The sequence below is a fragment of the Podarcis filfolensis genome (assembly GCF_964270895.1).
Source record: "Podarcis filfolensis genome assembly, chromosome: 13".
NCBI lineage: Eukaryota > Metazoa > Chordata > Lepidosauria > Squamata > Lacertidae > Podarcis > Podarcis filfolensis.
The window spans coordinates 16178988-16193217 of NC_139615.1; the positions used below are offsets into that span (position 1 = coordinate 16178988).

The 14230-nt window shown below is 50.5% G+C and overlaps 2 protein-coding genes across 4 annotated transcripts; one reads left to right on the forward strand and one right to left on the reverse strand.

The window, feature by feature from the left end:
• The first annotated feature begins 107 nt into the window (after positions 1 to 107).
• On the forward strand, positions 108 to 2093 carry LOC310747489 (fertilization-influencing membrane protein). The gene is made up of 4 exons (XM_083581923.1): positions 108 to 254; positions 1240 to 1383; positions 1746 to 1833; positions 1980 to 2093. Exons 1-4 carry the CDS (start codon positions 161 to 163, stop codon positions 2005 to 2007), a joined length of 354 nt encoding a protein of 117 aa, XP_083438049.1. The 5' UTR covers positions 108 to 160; the 3' UTR covers positions 2008 to 2093.
• Positions 2094 to 2282: 189 nt separating this feature from the next.
• TLCD3B (TLC domain containing 3B) lies at positions 2283 to 13710 on the reverse strand. 3 transcript variants are annotated; one of them, XM_083581906.1, is made up of 7 exons: positions 13374 to 13710; positions 10729 to 10846; positions 9651 to 9784; positions 6710 to 6793; positions 4127 to 4346; positions 3863 to 3958; positions 2283 to 3725 (listed from the first exon to the last, which is right to left on the reverse strand). In XM_083581906.1, exons 2-7 carry the CDS (start codon positions 10783 to 10785, stop codon positions 3414 to 3416), a joined length of 903 nt encoding a protein of 300 aa, XP_083438032.1. In that variant the 5' UTR covers positions 10786 to 10846; positions 13374 to 13710; the 3' UTR covers positions 2283 to 3413. The 3 variants fall into 3 exon arrangements, with proteins under 3 accessions (XP_083438032.1, XP_083438034.1, XP_083438033.1); XM_083581908.1 differs by lacking the exons at positions 9651 to 9784; positions 13374 to 13710; XM_083581907.1 differs by lacking the exons at positions 9651 to 9784; positions 10729 to 10846; positions 13374 to 13710 and adding an exon at positions 7986 to 9624.
• Positions 13711 to 14230: the final 520 nt, after the last annotated feature.

Consider the following 14230-nt stretch of genomic DNA (forward strand, 5'->3'; position numbering starts at 1 on the left):
AAAGTATGGAGTTGTCATATTGTGGGAACATTGATCCTGGGTTTGTTGGGGGGTGGTGGGAAGAATCTTGGCTTTAAAGTGAAGGAGGGAGTGTTGGTCAGAGATGGGAGGCACATCCATTGTGAGGTCATAGAAAGTGGGTGTGGCCAGGAGAGCAGCTATGCTGAACAGAGGGCAATTTCTGCTACTCCAGCTCCTGTACACTTTTACAAATCTCTCCAAGCTGATCCTGAGTAGTCCTCGGCTTGTGACAGGTGAACACAGGTCTTCCTCCACTGGGCCTCCTTCCACCCCACTCATCCCCAGCAGCAGGGAGTGCTGCAGAAGTGACCATGGCTCAGTGCTATTCCTTTCAGGCGGAAGATCCCAGGTTCAATTTCTGCATCTCCCGTGAAAAGGGTCCGGAGTAGATGATGGGGAAGACCTTCCAGCTGAGATGCTGGAGAGCTGCTGCCAGTTGGGGTAGACAATACTGATCTAGGTTTAAGGCTGCTTCCTAGACCTTACCTATGAACCCTGGGATGTTTCATCTGGCTGTGTGAAGGGTCTCTCCACAGTATAATTTCGACCCTGGGCATTTCCACGCTACTCGTTTTAAACTGCTTTAATTGGAAGCCATAACAGGGAGTCCTTGGATTCTGATCTAGAAATGTGTCAACAATCTTGCATTATTTTTATATGGCTAGAGATGGTTCCAGCCCTGAACCAACCAAGTTAAGGCCCTTTGAAACTACATGTTATACTTGTTGAAGTGATATAGTTACTGCCAAAATTCCCCATTACCACAGTAGCTTCCAAATAGGTTCTCAGTGGAGATTATCGTCCCAATAAGGTTCTGATGATGTTGGATTGCTGAGGTCTCTTTCCTTCTCCACGTTCATCTTGCAGCACAGATTGTAGCAGGAAACATTTTCTCCTTTTTAACTTCCTCTCTTGCCCAAGCAAAGTAAAGGGCTGTGCGGGGCAACTGTTTGCGAGGCCAAAAGGAGTTTGCGGTGGGCTGTGTGGGGCCTAAATCAGGGCTACGATAAAGCATTAGCATTGTGTGGCTGGCTGGAAGAGAAATATTCATTGCTGCTGCAATGCAAGGGCGTGACTGTCCATGGAACAGGAAATTAGTAGCAAATGTTTCTTGGAAAACAGATTTTTGTGTGTGCTTGCGTTTGTAATGAGGTAAATGGACTAAGCACAGGAATGCTAAAAGCACCCACTGATGGGAGGTGCTTTTGGGGCCCACAGCTCGTGCAGGAAACCCGGGGAATGCCACCGAGGCGGATTTGTCCCGGCATCAGCCGCTCTGGTTTGATTATCCCGACACAGATGAGAAGAAGATCCTTGCTGTTTACAAGCTCATTGGAGAGCAGCCTGAGTATATTCCCCCAAGTGAGTCCCCTTGCCACTCCTGTCTCTTGACCCTCTCTCAAACGCTCCCTCCCCAATAGCACCTGCAGGGGAGGGGGCTGAGCACAGCCTTTGCAGGCACCAGGTCCCAGCAGGTTTAATCCCTGGCATCTCCAGGTAAGAGCTGGGAAAGACCCAGAGCGCCACTGATGGCCTGAGTTGACCATATTAGGCTAGCTGGACTAATGGCCTGATTCCCCCTGCTCTATGCCTAACCTCTGCTCTCCTCCCTTTGCAGAATGATTCAGGGCTGCTTTGGGCTTCCTCCTCCTTGCCCTAGCTGTGCTCTAGCCTTGCCCTATTTCCCCGTGACAACCAACCCTCCTCTTCTCTGCCCCCTGCAGGTTCATTCCCTCACCAGCTGCGTTATATCCTAGTGGGATCCATTATACTCATCCTGCTGTTCTTCCTCTATCAGATCATATCGAAAGTGTACGTGTCATTTTGGTTGGTGTATGTTATGCTGCAAGTATTCTCCCTGCCTCCTTATTGCCTTTGGATATCATTATTTACTCCCACCTCCATGGATGAAATGACACCCCCTCCCCTTCTTCTTCTTCTTCCGCAATTTCATTCAGGATCTTCAAGAAGTCAAATGCTGGATAAACATCCAGGTGATCAGCAGATACGGCTCTGTAGCCAGCCAACCACTCTTTGTCTTTTTCTCTGTTCAATAAAAGGCTATTGAATGAGGGGTTCTTTTGCGATTGGTGTGATGTGCCAATGGAAAACCAAAGGGGGAAGGGGAGCTGGGATTGGAAGGTTTTGGTTTATGGGGCACACGAGGGCTTAAACAGCAGACAGACCTAAGTTCAGGACTGCGAGCGGCCTGTGGAAGGCTTAGCAGGGAGAAGTAAGAAAGACACACATTGGCCCTCTGCTGGCATTAGATAAAGGCTCCTTTAATACTTTTGCAGACCTCAGGTTATAAATACAGCCCGCCCGCCCCCTATTTACAGCTGGATCCCTGCCCCATGGAATGGGTGTTCCTAGGAGGGAAGAGGGAAGGGGTTGGTGTGCCAAACAGAGGAGGAGGTGGAGGCAAGAGGCTTGGTTATTGCTAGGTGGAGGGAGGGGTGGGTGCATGTTAGGAAGCACACCTCTTGGAACCTTCCCAGTGCAAGGGGATACATTTTATACAGCATTTGGGGGTTTTCTGGGCAGGTGGCATCACAGTAATACTGAAGATCACTTGCAATTTAGCAGCATCCAAAAATTCCAGGGTGTTTCCCTATCAGCTACCCTACAACAATTCCTAATTCTGCTGATAGAACCCCTAACAATACAGTGTGAGGAAATCCAGACTATTTCCCTGCCCCTTTTAATAATAGCTGTGATACTGTGATTCTATGGATAATAGTATAGAAAAGCCCCCGTTGTCTCTCTTCCCTACCTCCCCACCCCCACCACTAGCATCTCTCTCTGTTCCCAAGAAACAGCACCACCCCACCCAAATAACTGAGTTGTCTCCTTGCCTAGTATGGGCTCAGGTAGTCCTGGGGTGCTCACAGCATTTTGTGGAAATAAATAGCACATATATTATTTGGGGGGGGTGATTTGCGAGAGCCCCTAACACACTAGAGATGCCTTGTTCTTATCTTGCAGCCTCAAATAAACTTCATCCATGTACCCTGTTCTCAGCCCTCCTATATAACCACTGGCCTGAAAGTCCCTCTGTAAAAGAATCATCATATATATATATATCCCTTTGGTTTAGGACTCTACCCCCATCCCCGCCCCCAAGGAGTTTCAAAATACTGAGTGTTGCCATATTAGAGGGCTGCCTTTAGCAAAGGAACCCCACACTGCACCAAAGGACTATTGTCTTTGTCCCTTCCGAATACTTCACTGGAACCCCCCGCCCCCCGCAATGCCTTTCCAGGCCTCCCCAAATCCCTTTTGGCCTAGGAGCCCACTCCCCCAATCCATCCAGTCCCTCCCATACCCCAATAAATAAATAAGTTAGAGGAAATGTGGTCTGTCCGTCTGTGGCTGAGGAGGGAGAGGTATCATCAGTCCAGCACCTGCGTCTCTGGTCTGTGCCCATTTCGCAGCACCTGATCCTTGGCAGCGCCCTGGGAGCGGTATACGCGGAAAGCGCCACGGCATATGAGGCCAAACCAGTAAACCTGGGGCGCCATGAGGATGGCCGATCCCAAGTTGTACTCGGCGGGGATGGAGAAGGGCACGCGATAAAGGGGCAGGCCGGCATAGTGCCCGTATACCCAGTACATGTAAGGAAAGAGCAGGATCCGGCAGCAGAAGAATGTAATCAGCATGATTATCCCATTCACCTTATGAAGAAGGGTGTGTTGCTGCTTGTACTGTGGCAGGAAAGAAGAGGGGTTGAGAGGGCAGTCAGGCCACAACCAGCTCCCTCCAGGAAGCCCAAGAACCTGCTCTGCCCCGCTGGGTTCTCGTTCCTCTCCCCAGAAAACCCACAGGATTGGGCCATACTTACCAGGATGAGGACTTTGCCGAGGCAGACAAAAGGGGTGCTGAGCTCAGCCATTAACATACAACCCAGGAAGAAATCGCCCTTGCCCTGGCGCCAGAGCTGAAGTGGGGGAAGCAAGAAGGGTGACTTGTTGGGGGTGGGCGTTAGCAGCCTCTAAAGCACACAGCCCCTCTCTGCCCCACTTCTGCTCCATGCATCGGCATCCCATCCCTTCCTCGCCGCCTCCTCCTCTTGTATACAGAGGTTCCCACGCCAGACCACACTCACCACGGACATGGGGAAGCAAACCAGCACCATGAAGAGATGGTGGACCACCATGAGGAACTCCTTGTGCAAGTAGGTGCGGACGACGGTGCGCAGCGTCCGGGTGCCGGCCGACTCGTGCCCTTTGACCCGGTACTTGTGCCAGTGGCACAAGAACATGGCGTAGATGTCGTAGATGAAGTAGGGGATGGCAAACTGGGTGTAGGAGGAGGTCAGCCAGTGCCTGCAGAAGGAGGAGAAAGAATGCTAGGGCAGGGGAAGGTTGTGAGCAAGACACAGTCCTGGCAGTGACTCAGCAGGGAATTCCAGCTATACGGGGGGGGGGGGGGAGCAAGAGGAGGTGCCCCGCCCCCTTGGAACAGGCTCACGGCCATGATCAATGAGTATTGATGACCTGCTGATGCGCTCTGCTCACACAAGGTCAATGAGAACAAAAGCCTTGCCCATACCCTCCAAGTTCTTCCATTCCTGCTCTCTGCTCTCACAATGCTGGGCTCTCTGTGGTTTAACAGCTCCCTGTTGTTTCTCCAAGCCACGCTGACCACGGCCATAACCAAGCTACGGGCTGCCATTCCCACCTCACCTTGTCCTGACATTGCCTTTCAATCCTGACCGCAGCCCCACTGCCACCCCCAGTCAGGGCACCCTCAATCCCCTTAGATCCGGGATATTTTGTCTGACTACCGGCAGCGAACCATGCTTCCGACCTTGTGCTTATTTAGAAGTCCACAAGTTCTATAAAAGGTAATAGGATTAATGTAAATAAGTCCAAGACACTGGCCTTAATCCTATTTCATTTCAGGTGATAAGAGGGGAATTCAGGGACTGAAAAAGGTGCTTCTAGCCCTGATCCCTTCCCCCCTTCAGGCTGAGAGGAAGGCAAATGGAGTGCTGTTTCTTTAAGTCTGGGCTGTGACTTCCTTACTGCCACCTCCCCAGCTGACTTCTCGTCACTCTCCTCCCTCACCACTGCAGCCTGCCTGGGCATTTGTGCTGATGGCTCCATGCAAGGTGATTAGGCCAAATGCCAGAGAAGCAGCCAGGATGCTGCAGTGCTCTGCGGGATGCAGGGCCCAAGAGACGCTGCGGGGTGCTCAGCTTGGAGACCAAAATGGGGCAGGTGGGATCCAAGCAGAATTCAGATGGGGTGGAGGTGGGGGCGCTGGTAGACGGTTTCTGTGGTACAGGACTGCAAAGATGATATCAGGAGCCCGGCATTGAGGTCAGTTAAGGGAACGCTTTGAAAGAGTTGAAATCTTGCCTACCCTCACCCACATTGCTTCCCAACAGGAGATTCCCAGTGCGAAGGGCACAGTGAGAGCATTGTAATGGATATACAGTAATCTGGAAACTCTTCTCTTTGCCCTAAGAGAATCCTCAACTCCTGCCTCTAACTGCCTTGCTCTAACCAGCTGGAGTTTACTCTCCAAAAACCCAGATATCCAGCCTCCATATGATGTAACCTGCTAGAGCCCACTCCCCCCTCTAGGGAGCCCAGGAATTCGTCATCACTGGTTGCCCAATAAAGCCAATTATGAATCCACAGAACGCAAATCAGCAGTAGAAACAGCTGTTGCTTTGGTCTAATCCCCTGCCCTGCTCTATCCTAGGGGAGAATTAGCACACGTGCCCCCCATTCTAGCCTGTCCTAGGGAAGGGACTAATCCCAGCTAAATTCATTAGCGTGAAATGAAGCAATCCTGATGGCAAAGCGAAAAGGGACGGCGGATTGGAAAAGGCCCAGACACATACACACCCCACACCTCTATCCCGTCCCTCTTCCAGGAGCTCTCTGGGTTCCTGCTGTGTTTACGGTCCTGCTTGCCCTGCAGAGCTGCCCTCTTGCCAAATTGGTCTCTGCAGAGACCAAGGTCTGGCAGCTGTCCTAGAATCCAGTGGGACTAGCGGCTCCTGCCCTTTTGCTCTCTCTCCAGCACACGCTCTGGGAATCCTCAACTCAGGTGCCCCATGAACTGCGTGGGACCTTGGGAACGTTTGTGCAAGAGAGAGCTGCCCATGGTGCTGAACGTAGAAGTGGGAGGAATGAGGCTGGCATTTCTGCAGCACCACGGACAGCGCTCTGTGCCACACAGGCCAATCTGCCTCAGTCATTGCCATCGCTTTTGCCCTGCTCTCTCTTTCCTGCACCCCCTGTTGGATTTGTAGCAAGTGGGAGCAGCTTCCAAAAGCAGAGTTCCCGACTTTACTCTCCAACTACCTTCCAAATACCTTCTTATGGGGCAGAAACAGCAAGGCGCTGTCCTCTTCCCACAAGCCACTGCTTCCACCAATGCTGTTCCCCACAGCACCTCCTGCTGGTAAGATTATTTCATTTCCTGTGCTGTGCCTTCCAGTTCCCTGTACTGACTTCTTCCCAGGCCTACTCCTTGCTGCACATCTGCCTGTAACATGTCACTGTCATCCTGTTCTAAATTTGGTGCCCATCCCGGTGAGGGTGTCAGGTTTCTCACTAGCGTGACCTTGCCAACACTCTGCTGGGTTGGGAAAGGTGTGGGAGACACAGGGAGAGAGAGGTTACCGCACTGCAGTGCTGGGCTGGCATGCACACAGCAAATGCTGACTTACTGGTCGTCGATAATGTGCTTGCAGGAAGAGGAGACGATGTAGCCGACCGTGGAAGCCATGATGGCCTGCACCGAGGAGACAAACCTGTTGTAGGGAAGAAGGGGGAAACAAAAACAAAGTTAACTGCCATTGCCTCTCTCTTCTCTTGGACTCAATAGTCTGCTCACCATTCCAGTTCTGACCCAGGGAATCCAGACCAGCAGACCTCAGAGCAATGAAATGCCCCATGGAGCTGATCTGGGCCTCCTCCACCTTGAGCCCTGCCAAGCACCTTCAAATCCATGCTCTTTGCCATCCCAGAACAGCTGCTATCTTAAGGTCATCTTAGGGGATCAGCAACAATTGCTAAGAGCCTCAGCTGCTCCGTGACCCTGACACGCAGCCTTGTCATGTGATCACCAGAGACTGCCAACCCTGGAGCAGCTTTTGAGCGCCTAGATATATGCACTAAGCAATGAGAGCAACCAGACATTCTGCCCCAGAGTGTTCCCCTGGAGACACTGAGCAGACCAAGTTTCTTGTCTGGGAAGCCTAGCAAACAGCAAACAGCAAACAGCCTTGATCTCCTGAAGCACCCTCTTAACAGCAGATCCCTGGGAATCTCATCCCTCACAAGTCACAGACCTTGCCAAACCCTAACCCTAACCCTAACCGTGGGTTCACCGATCTCCTCAATGCTGGGCTCCAAACATCTTGCTGAGAGGAACCCTGGGTTTATATGGGCTACTGCTTCTATTGGCTGTCATTGTGGGATAGTGACACCTCATCACCCGAGTTCAGCTTTAGCTCAGCTCTTGATTCCCAATTAATATGCCCCAATCTTGAGAAACCCAGAGGTCTGGCTCATGGTCCCAGGCACTCCACCTCTCCCAGAAAATCCAGCAGATCTGCTTCCTTGCAGATATGCCCATGGATCCACTAGGGAAAGCCACTTTGCAACTTGCTGCCCCCATTCCAATCCCAACGGACCCAGGAAACCTGGCTCCCAACCCCGCCTCATTCTAGGACCTATTTTAAAAAAGAGCCTCATTAGAAAAACCTAGTTCATAGCCCATCCTCTCTATGCCCTTGTACCACTCCCCTTTCAAAGGAGCCTGCCCCTTTCCCTGACGCCCTGGACCCACCGCTTCCACCCTCATCCTTCAAGAAAATATGGGAGGGAAGAGTCCTAACCCCTCACACCTGAGGCCTGCTGGATGCCCACCCTCGCCTGATGCGGCCCACCCTCCGCTGCCGGACCCTGGCTGCATCCTCCCTCCCCTGGCTCCCTGGTTACCTGGCGGAGACGATGACCGCGTCGGCCTCCTCCCATCGCAGCCATGGCAGCCACTTGAGGCCGTTCTTGGACAACAAGAAGAGGCCGGGGAAGACAATGCCCCCTGCTACCAAGGCGTGAAACATCTCGCTCAGGCTGCAGGGTTGAGGGGGGAGGAGGAGGAGGAGGAGGAAGAGGAGGAGGAGGGGGCCACACAGATGGGGAGGGTCAGCGGGGCTAGGATCCCTCCAGGCGCTCCCCTCGAGGAAGACTCATGGTATCCAAGGGGGCGAGGGGGGGATGGAGAGGGAAGGGGGGGATGGCGGTGGTGTGCGGGTTGGTCCCAAGCAGAGCTGCTGTGACAGACAGAGAGACAGAGCCAGGGGAGGGAGGGGGAGCAGGGAGCAGCTGTCAGCACAGTGCGGGAGGGAACTTAAAGAGACAGTGGCCTGTGGTGTGTGGAGGGACTGGCGGAGGAGAGGAGCGGGCGGAAGGAGGATGCTGCGAGGATCAGCGCAGCCAGGAGCTCAGGGTGAAGCAGCGGCAGCAGAGCCCGGGGACTGGAGACAGGGGCTGCGCTGCCGCCGGAGGAGGAGGGAAGGGAAGAAGCGGGTGCTGATAGGAGGGAGGCAGGGAGAGGGTGCGGGTTGGGGCTGCTGGACTCTATAGGTGGATCCGAAGCGGGGAGAGGTTTGGGGTGGTGACTCAGAGCGGGAGGCTTGGGACAGGGAAGAGTGGCGGAAGGAGGGAGAGGAATCTGCCCATTCATCTCCTTAAAACCCTCACCGCAGCAGGGAGTCCCCTGGGTTTAGCCTCTGCCTCTTTTAAACTGGGAGAAGCTGGCTAAGAAGATTGGGGGTGGGGGGAGGAGGAGGCATCCCCCCCCATTTGCGGCTAATCAGGCAGCAGAATTAACCCCCTGAGTGCCAGATCATCCCTTCCCCTATCTCTCCCTCTCTCCCTCCCTCGTTTAGCAGGAAGTCGTGCTCACAGGATGATTTAGGCTAATCCTATAATCCCAGCCTGGTTTGTGAGGAAGGATCAGGTCTCTGATGTGGGAAGTGGGAGGGTGTGGGGGGGGGGAGAGAGAGAGGCAAAATCAAGGGGGTGGGTGGGAGCAATTAACCCTTTCCGCTCCCAAAGCATTAGGGACTAATCCTCCAATAAAGCTCCACCTGCTGAGCAGGTGACCCTGATGTGACCTTTGATAGGTGGGTGGAAAGAGCCTGGCAAGTGCCTGTGGAACTAACTAAAGCAATACTGACACCTTGTGCTGGGCTATAGGAACTGCAGCAGGTGGGTTTCCCAAAGAACAGAGGTGACCTGGTTTTATGAATTGCTTTAACCCATTTCTAAGGAGGGCCAAAGATATTATGTAGTCTTGAAGTGTGTGGGAGAAGATTACGTGCTCACCTACAGGAGCTGACTGGACTGGCAGCTGAATCTTGCTTTGAACTTCAGCATAGGAATGCCTCTCCACTATATCTGAAGGCAAGAGCACACAGGGCTCCGTCCTTCAACACCTCATCATTGCTCCATCCTTCCCACCTTTCACCCCCATCTGATGAATGGTAGGGCCATTCTCTCTCTCTCTCTCTCTCTCTCTCTCTCTCTCTCACACACACACACACACACACACACACACACAGACACTAAGAGAATCTGGGTGTCCAGGTAGTCTCTCACTTGGCAGATACATAGACTGCATTGAGCTCCTCCATTTGCCCAAAGCGACGCAGAAACCGATACACTGTGTAGAAGAAGCTAGGATAGGCGGCCAAACCCAGGAGAAAGAAATAGGGAAATTCTATCTGCAAAAACTGGGAGTGGGAGAGAATGTCAGAAATTAGATTAGTCTCCTAACTAACAGAAGATTCTCCTCCAATAAAAAGTCAGCACATCACTCTGGTCAGCAAAGTACAACTATTCCGCTGGTTATTTTGGTCATTCCCCCCCCCCTTACATATAAATTATTGGAGGAAAGTATTGTAGCAGCTGGTAGCCATGACAGCTAAGGCATGGTGCAACAAGGCAAGCTTAGGCTATGGAGTCCATGGTCTCCAAGGAACCACCTTCATTTGGAAATGTGCATTACTTCATTTGCCAACAATGCTGTGTTTAGGGGCCCTTCTACTTATTCTGCTGAGAGGGTCCCCCCAAAGTCCCACCCTGTTGGCATCAGTTGTAATGCAGACGTGGTTGCTCCACGGACAGAAGCAAGACACCTCTGCTAGCAGATGCCAAGAACAAAGGACAAGAGGGTCTCCCTGCTACACTCTGCTTGTGAACTTATTGGGCTGGATATAGGATGAAGGCTTGACAAGACCTTTGGCTCCATACAGCCAGTTCATTGTGAGCAAAGTATACTTTCTGTTAAAATGAATGAAGATTTTCACACTGCAACCCTATAAACATGACTGCCTAAGAAAGTAAGTCCCATGTACTTCGATGTGGCTTGCTCCCTGGTTACAGGATTGCAGCCTAAATTGACTTAATCAAAAGCAAGACTGGAGCATAGTAAGAACTGCCTTGCTGGATTGGACCACAAAGTCCATCGATAACTCTTACATTCCAGAGCTTTTCAATTAATTGTGCCATTATTTCCTGGGTCGTCCTGTCCTTCCCCTTCTCCCTGCCCCACTCTCCACCATCTGCTGCTGGAGAAAACTGAAATTTCCTTTGCTTCTGGAAGAGAGGAGCCTCTTCACTGGTACAGAAATCAATGAGGGACAAATGTGCACATATTTGACCTCAACCAACTCACCTGTTCCCATGCCATCCTAGCAAATACAGCAGTGGTCACAAATGACATCCCAACCATCCGCTGTCCTCCACATCTATGGAGGGTATTTCATGTTGGCAAGAGATCTTTCCCTAAGGGACTAATGAAGATGTAATTGAAATCTCACAGCTGAAAAGGATTCTACTTAAACCACATATTATTTCTTGAATATATTATTGATTTAATTTGTATACCACCTTGCCTACCCAAGGTAAAGATATGTTTTCACATTCCTCCTGAAAGTTAATAAAAATGGAAACTGGCACAGCTCACTAGGGATGGCATTCCACAACCCAAGTGATCAAATCATACTGGAACCAAAAACTGTGGCAACAAAGAGATGCATTTCCTAACAACCCATCCATGACCTAGTGGCTAGAGCAGTGGTCCTCAAAAGGGTGTGGCGTGTCACTCGGGTTGGGCAGGAGAGGATGACAAGCATGGCAGAAAGATTCAAGGACAATCAATATTGTATCTGGGAGATGATTTGTGCTCTTATGCATTGCTTTATACATTCTGGATGTCCCATGATCATACTATAAAGTAAAGGTAAAGGGACCCCTGACCATTAGGTCCAGTCGTGGCCAACTCTGGGGTTGTGGCGCTCATCTCGCTTTATTGGCCGAGGGAGCTGGCGTACAGCTTCCAGGTAATATGGCCAGCATAACTAAGCCGCTTCTGGCGAACCAGAGCAGCGCACGGAAACACCGTTTACCTTCCCGCCGGAGCGGTACCTATTTATCTACTTGCACTTTGACGTGCTTTCGAACTGCTAGGTTGGCAGGAGCAGGGACCGAGCAATGGGAGCTCACCCCATCTCGGGGATTCGAACCGCCAATCTTCTGATCGGCAAGCCCTAGGCTCTGTGGTTTAACTCACAGAGCCACCCGCATCCCTTATAAAGTAGGTGTGTTATATGATATAAATCAAGCACTGCTATTTTTTGTTTTGTTTTCCAATGTATTTCTTATCAATAAAAATCCAGTGTGGTGCGGTGCAAGCAAATTATTATTATTATTATTATTAACTGAATTTATATACCTCCCCTATACCCAGAGGTCTCAGGGTGGTTCATACTTTATTCTGAAAGTGTGTCCCAGAGAAAAAGTTTGAGAACCACTGGGCTGGAGTGTTAGACTCAGACCATTCCCATTCCTTGATGAGGATCACTTAGGCTGGTCACTATCTCTCAGCCTAATCCTACCTCACAGGGTTGTTGTAATGATGAAATGAAGGGAGGTTATGCCTGCCACCTTGAGCTCCTTGAATAAAGGTTTGGATGGAAATGTAATAAATAAAACATGTATTTACTCCTATGGGATAAACGCCACAACACAAACATACGGGAAAAAAAGAAAGTAGCAGGTATCATGCAAACACAGACACAATCCAAAGCTGTGCACTTTCCAATGCCATTGATCTCAACAGTGCAACCCTGTGTGAAATAGCCATACTTTAGGTTTTCAAAAAGGTCTGGAAAACCCACTTGGTCTCGGTGGCACTTTCATATTACTCCATCCAGTTATTATACTCCTTTTGGCTGACAGGTTTTTTAAGATTGTGGCTATATTCAATAAAGTAGAGGGAAGTTTCATATAGTATTTTATCTTTGCGCTATGATGAAGTGCACCTCTAGCGTATCTGAGGTATTCACCAATATATTTTTAGTGGCATACCTGGTGTTGCAGCAGCACAGCAAGGCTTCTGCCCTCTAACCCAGTGGTTCCTAAACTCGCCCCCCCCCCCACTTAGCCCCATGGGCCACATGAAAACTGGCAGACCGCTCTGCCTTTTGTAGCAATTTCAGTGTATTGCACTAGATGCTGTATGATTTTTAATTGTAATTTCAGACAAGCTGTAGACCACCAGAATGAAGTTCGTCTGGAGACCACCATTTGGGAACTTCTTTAGGCCCCCAGCCAACATAACTGAAGCACATAATTCTTTGGGGGGATTCTGATATTTGAAGATTTGGGCTGCAGTCCAACTCTTGAGTGGGTTAAGAATGGGCTGAGGCTCTGCCACTGCTGAAATTCCTGCTGTCCTCAGTAGCTAGGACAAGACACCCCAAATGGAGCATTGGGGGCACAGGGACAGGCAGAGCAAGGACAGCTGACGAACCGCTGGATATGGGATGGATTTGGTTCCCGCTGCTGTGCCAGCCGCTCCAGGGTCCCTGGGGCCACATGGCCAGAGGTTAGGATTGCTCAGCTAGTACTTCTGAGTAAAAAACACATAGTAAATTTCAAAACATTGGGGTATCTAAATGTTATTTTTTTCCCTGATTAGCAACCACTTAGTAACAATGAGTAAGTAGTTCAGCGTGAAAACCTTTGATAAGAACCAAAAGGGGAAGCTGTTAATACGCTGAAGTTTCAGCATTATATCTAGGGGGGGAAATGACATATTCTCTCCTACATATATGAACCGTAGGTGTCAATTTCATAGAATTCCAAGAGACCAAGAGGGTCATCTTGTCGAACCGCCTGCAATGCAGAAACCTTTTGCCCAATAGCCCTGAGATGAAGAATATCCTGCTCTACCAAATGAGCCACCCAGTGCGAAGGGTGAAAATCCTTTTTTTTTTTTTTACGAGAACGAGGCACCTAAATGACTAGCTTACCCACCTTCAGGAATATTAATGCAGCGACCTAAATATTTTCTTATGAAGGCAGATCTGCGTATATATTTAAATGACTCTTTCAGTTATTACATATGCACCGCCATCCACCTGGGCGCATCTGAGTAACTCTGCATGTCTTCTCTCCTTCCCGCCTAGTCCTGGGGCTAATTAACGAGGGATGATTAATACATTTAAATTATTGCAGCAAATGTCTGCGCAAACTCAAATCACGACTTGCCCTCCTCTCTCCTGCCCTCTCCGCGCATCTAACGTATTGCACGCAGCCCGCCCCGGGCCTAACTGCCCCTTCAGATAGTTTGTGGTTTCCGTGGCAACAACGAACCGCCAACAATAGCGGGGGCACGGGGAGGTGGAGGGGTGGAGTGGAGCAGGAGAGGCGCTTTGCGCATGTGCACAGAGCTGCAACCCGTCTTCGAGACAGATGCAGGAAAAGTGAAGAGGGGCAACGCGGTTTTTCCCGAAGACGGGACTTCTTGGGTTCCTCTCTATCTTTTTCTCTCCCTCCCACACCCCACCACCACGTGGGAGGAAGCGCTGCCCATAGCAGACAAAGAAGGTCGCAGCTCCGTAGGCTCTACGTGAGATCGGAGGCCCCGCCCCCATTTCTCACCTCTGATTGTCATTTAGTGCGGAAAATGCGTTTAAAAATAAAAACCCTGGCAACGCCAATGTAGCCCATTAATCATCCTCTTTCTTGCAGGCTGCGGTACTGCGGGAGGGAAAGAAAGAGCGCTTTGCAACAGCCCTGCAGTGCCGCCGCCCCGTGAAATATTGTTGTGTTGATAACAATTTGTATTGATTTGTGGCTTTGATATTGTATATTGGGTTTCTATTTTTTTC

What these genes read in the sequence shown, in the direction of transcription:
- LOC310747489 (XM_083581923.1), top strand. Translation starts at nt 161, where the DNA reads ATGCTGAACAGAGGGCAATTTCTGCTACTCCAGCTCCTGTACACTTTT. An exon ending in TAGTCCTCGGCTTGTGACAG is followed by an intron (nt 255 to 1,239) that starts GTGAACACAGGT and finishes TGGGGCCCACAG; the next exon opens with CTCGTGCAGGAAACCCGGGG. An exon ending in TATCAGATCATATCGAAAGT is followed by an intron (nt 1,834 to 1,979) that starts GTACGTGTCATT and finishes AATTTCATTCAG; the next exon opens with GATCTTCAAGAAGTCAAATG.
- TLCD3B (XM_083581906.1), bottom strand. Translation starts at nt 10,785, where the DNA reads ATGGTTGGGATGTCATTTGTGACCACTGCTGTATTTGCTAGGATGGCA. An exon ending in AAGCACATTATCGACGACCA is followed by an intron (nt 4,347 to 6,709) that starts GTAAGTCAGCAT and finishes CTCCTTCTGCAG; the next exon opens with GCACTGGCTGACCTCCTCCT. An exon ending in TTTGCTTCCCCATGTCCGTG is followed by an intron (nt 3,959 to 4,126) that starts GTGAGTGTGGTC and finishes CCCCCACTTCAG; the next exon opens with CTCTGGCGCCAGGGCAAGGG.